Source organism: Megascapheus bottae, chromosome 19 (genome assembly GCF_031878675.1).
Source record: "Megascapheus bottae isolate mThoBot1 chromosome 19, mThoBot2.hap1, whole genome shotgun sequence".
In the NCBI taxonomy this organism is placed as follows: domain Eukaryota; kingdom Metazoa; phylum Chordata; class Mammalia; order Rodentia; family Geomyidae; genus Megascapheus; species Megascapheus bottae.
This window is the reverse complement of record NC_143527.1, coordinates 45,362,462-45,366,982: the sequence shown is the minus strand read 5'-3', so window position 1 is coordinate 45,366,982 and position 4,521 is coordinate 45,362,462. Positions and strand designations below refer to the sequence as shown.

The following is a 4,521-nucleotide window of genomic DNA, read 5'->3' as shown; positions in this document are numbered from 1 at the left end:
ATGTAAGTTGTGCAAAGGTTAATATAGATACAGAGTGAAATTGAACAAAGTTTTCCAGAGTTACTTCATTTCAGTGACCGTGTATGTACGTGATAAACACAAGGTATGTTACTATAACAAGGCAACCCGTATGGCTAAAAGTAGTTATTCAGCCAGACTCTCCTAAAGGCTGTAAGGAATATGTATTATTGTGCCACCCCTCTTTTGATAAGCAAAGAGATAAGGACTTTACTAAGTGTCATAAAAGTGCATTTTCTGGGACAGTATGAAAGAACACCATTTTTATACCCTCTTAAACAGCATAGTCTTTCAGTATAGAAATTATCCAATGTTTAAGGTAATAAAAAGGAAAATATAGGGAAATTTGACTCTTGTTTTGTGCAGGGTGATAACACCATAGAGACTTGAAATTTAATGTTACTTGGAGCTCGTACTATATTGATTGATACTCTTATTGGTGGAAATTCATTTTATTCCATAGAAACACTTAGTCAATCAATCCTGAGTCTTAAAGTGGGTTATTAGCTCGAAGCACAAGCTGTTGGGGAATGTTAGGCCTTTACAGAATATGACACCAAGGGAAGTTTTCGAAGTATATTTACTCTTTGCTAAGTTGTGTGCACAAATAGGATGTGATTGGATGCAGGATAAAAGCAATAGCCTGAAAAAGTCAAGCTTGTCAAGCTAAAGGGGATCACAGAGATTACATCATCCTCCAGAAGCCCAGAGGGACCAAGTGATTTGTCTGAGGTTGTGCTGATAATGACTGGATAGTCCAGATTTCAGGGAAGGAAGGAAGGCCCATTCTTTTGCAGATGCATTCAGATGAATATTACAATGGCAATACTAATGATTTTCATCATACATACTTGCTGTATGCAAAGGCTGAGCCAATAAACTAGACTACTCAATCAGACTCAAACAAGGCATTGTCTTCTATCCCATCCTCTGCACTATTTCCCTCCCAGCTACAAGAAAGATATTTTGTTAGCTTCACTCTACAGTAGATCAGGGAAAGTCACTCTCTAGCTCTCTGTGACATAGTAAAATCCTTACAGCTTGTGAGTTCCAGGCACTGGGATCCACTCAGTTCCCACTCTGGGTTCTTCTTTACAGGGCTGACTGCTTCCCCCTCCACCCCATCAGCAAGACCACATTTCTTTCTACTGGTCTTTCTTTTTAAAAAAAATTCCGAGTTTTAATCCCCAAGGTTGGCCTTAGTTGCATAAAGCACTACTCACTTGCCAAAAGAAAGCAAAACCATGCACAGGATTCCTACCCCACAATAAATCTACTATTTAAACTTATTTAAAAGAGAAATCCCTAGCTCTTAAGTGCTATGCTACATTTTGAAGTTAAAAAATCTCCTGGAAACCAATTGATGTGCTCCTATTTGGGGGGAGGGCAAGGGAAGTCCTAGAACTAAAGTCACACAGCAAAACATCTCCCATTGGCTAGATCATCTGTGACATGTCTGAGGTGTTTTGGAAGCATTCATTCCCAGGCAAAATGAGGAGATGTTCTATTTAACTGTTTGGAAACTTCTTTTATTACAAAAAATATAGATAATAATGCTATTTTTTCAATACAAGTGTGGTAATACTCAATAAAGCATGGTGTACTTGATATTGTGAATTTAGGACTAGAACAGTCGGTCCAGTTCCTGGCTCCTCCAGTCTCTACAACACACTCTTGGTAGCAAAATGCAAATATTTAAAAAAATAAAATAAAATAAAGAGGCCTTTGGACAGGTGCATGGTCAGCTGGGATGAGGACAAGGAAAAGCCCTCTTTCCTCAATTCTTCATGCTTTTGGCTTTGATTTTACTTGTAGCATTTTTCCAAAGGAAATGAGACACCCCTTCTCTGCCCCTCAAAGGGAGGGAGATTAAAAAGGAAAATAAAGCTTGTCACTCACAAGCAGCTAGGGACAAAACCAGGGCCAGAATTACAGTTGGGGGTGGGGAGGCGTTTGGGAAATTAGGATCAAGAGAAATTGGAGTAAAGTGCACAGTTACTGTCAAAAATATATTATTTTTTTTCATTCTAAGAAAATTAAGAGAATTTGATCTATTGAACTAGATTGCTGACCTTTCAATACAATTGGTTTTCATGGAATATACAATCACCATCGGACATTAAAAAAAAAAAAAAGACTAGTTTGCTTTTTAAAAAAATTGCTTGGAGTTATCTACAGGAATCTTGTGGACACAATTCAAGCATAACATTCTTCAGCTCTTTGGCTATGGAATGGTTTCCTAGGATCAGTCCGCTTAGAGAGGGACTGGAAGGGTTTCCTGCCATCTTCTCTCTCTCCTTCCTTCCCCTAAATGCCAGTGCTGCTGTCGGGCTCCGGGTCTTCCACCTCTTCTGCAGGAGACCTGGAAACCATGACGAGTTTCTCCACGTTTGTAAACTGCCTCTGCACCCCCTGAGGTCGCGGGGCCCGGGGTGACTCGGGGCCGGGCCTCTCCGCGGGGCTGGGCTCGGGGCCATTGGGTCTCTCCCCAACCCCGGCCTCGTCCTCCCACTCCACCGACGTGTCGGCCTCCCGCAGCGGGGTGTAGCCCTTATTGAGGCTGCCGGACGGCTCCTCCGACCGCGAGCTCCGCGAGTCCCGCCGGGCGCGGGGCGAGTCCTCCGATCGCCGTGGGGGAGAAGCGGGGCCGGCGGCCCGGTCCGGAGGACTGGAGTCCCGGGTTGCCCGGCTCGCGGAGGGCGGGGGCTCGGGCGAGGGCGGCGCGCGGTAGTCCGGGAGGCCGCTGGTGCTGCGGCGCCGCCAGGTCGCCTTCCCGCCGGTCCTGGGCAGGCGTCCGCCCTGCCCCCTGGCGGTGCGCCCCGGCGCCGCGCCCTCCGCGCCCTCCGCGCCCTCCGCCGACGCGCCGGCCGCCCAGCGCGCGCCGCCCTCGCCGCCTCGGAGCTCTGTCAGGCTCAGGTCCAGCTCGCCCCGCGGGATCTCCCGGGAGCCGCGTTCCCCTGGCGGAGGGTGCCAGCTGCAGCTCGCCCCTGGGGCGTCCCGGTCCCCTTCGCGGTCCCCGTGGAAGGGCACCAGCGCCAAGGCGCTCAGCGAGGAGCCTACGAGGGAGCTAGCGGTGCTCTGGCGCCCCCAGCTCTCGGGCGGGCTTCCGGGCGCCGGGCTGCTGCCGCCGCTGGCGGGCTGGGTGCGGGCGGCCGCGGCCACCGCAGTCCGGCGACGGCTGGCCAGGCAGGAGCGCTCGCGGTAGATGCTGTAGACGGCCTCGGCCAGGCTCGGGGGCTCCCTCGGGCAGCCGGGGGGCGAGTCCAGGTCTGGAGGGGACGCCGTGCCCCGCGCGCCACCGCCGCCCACCGCCCCGGCGGCGGGCCAGGAGCCCCGGGCCAGCAGCGCGGCCGCCCCGAAGGCGTCCCCGGAGCCCGCGCAGCCGCCAGGCTTCAGCTCCAGCCCCCGAGCTTGCACGTAGCTGAGGAAGCCATTGAGTGGCGCCGCCCCGGGGGTCGCCGAGGCGGGCGCGGCGGGCGCGGGGGAGGAGGCGGCGGCGGCGGCGGCAGCGGCGGCGGCCGCGGCTGCCAGGTCCTTGGCACGCAGGCTGTGCACGTCGATGACGGTGGAGTAGAGGTCCCGCAGGTTGATGACCTTCGTCTTCTTGTCCCGATTTTCGTGCAGCACCGCGTTGGCGCAGATGAAGAGGAAGATGCCGATGCCCATGATGAGGGGCCCGAAGACCTTGAGCTTGTCCGAGTGTAGGTACCCCGAGAAGACGCGGAAGAAGAAGCCCGCCGACGCGGCGGGGGAGGACGGGGAGGAGGCCGAGGCGGCCGCGCGCGCGGGCGCCGTGCTCCGGGGCTCCCCGGCGGAGCTGGCGTTGCCGCCCTCCGCGGCCCCCGCGCCGCCCCTGGACGGGGCGCTGCGGTTCCCCGCCGCCGTCGGGATGCGCAGGGCGCCGCCCGCGGGCGGCGGCGGCTTGGCGCCCTCTCGGTGGGCGCCATTGGTCTTGGGCCAGTAGCCCACCACGGCCATGGCGATGCCCACCAACAACACGAGGATCCCGCAGAGGGCGATGAGCCCTGAGACGGAGCACAGCTTCAGCTTGCCCTTCACCACCACCACGTCGTTCTTGCGCCTCCTCTTGGCTTTCCTCTTTCGCTTGGGGACCTGGTTCGGGGGCCGGAGGGGATCCTGCTTCCGGGCGGAAATCCTCAGCAGGCCTCCGGTGGCGATCATGGCGACCTTGGGGAGGGCGGGACGGGCCCCTGGGGCCGGGGTGTGGTTGGCCGAGGCGTGTTCTGGGGTGGGGTGGGGGGGTCACCGGCTGCCCACGGGCTCGCTCAGTCACCTCCTCCTGCTGCAAAGCAGAGGACACAGTCAGAGGGCCGCAACCACAGCCCACGTGCCAACATCGCCAGGTTCCCAGTCCCCACTCCGCGCGTGTCCTCGCCTCATCCCGGGGCCCGCCAACCCGAGGGCCGGGTGCGGAGGCCAGGGAGAGCTGGGGACCCACAGGGTCGTGAATCCCCAGGAGCCTCTTTTTGCCCTTCCCCTCCC

The 4,521-nt window shown here is 55.9% G+C and overlaps 1 protein-coding gene across 1 annotated transcript; it reads right to left on the bottom strand.

Annotated features, from left to right (window-relative positions):
• Positions 1–506: 506 nt before the first annotated feature.
• Positions 507–4,224, bottom strand: Tmem200c (transmembrane protein 200C). The gene has a single exon (XM_090353601.1). The coding sequence runs from the start codon at positions 4,198–4,200 to the stop codon at positions 2,326–2,328; it is 1,875 nt and encodes a 624-aa protein (XP_090209727.1). The 5' UTR covers positions 4,201–4,224; the 3' UTR covers positions 507–2,325.
• Between the last annotated feature and the right edge of the window lie 297 nt (positions 4,225–4,521).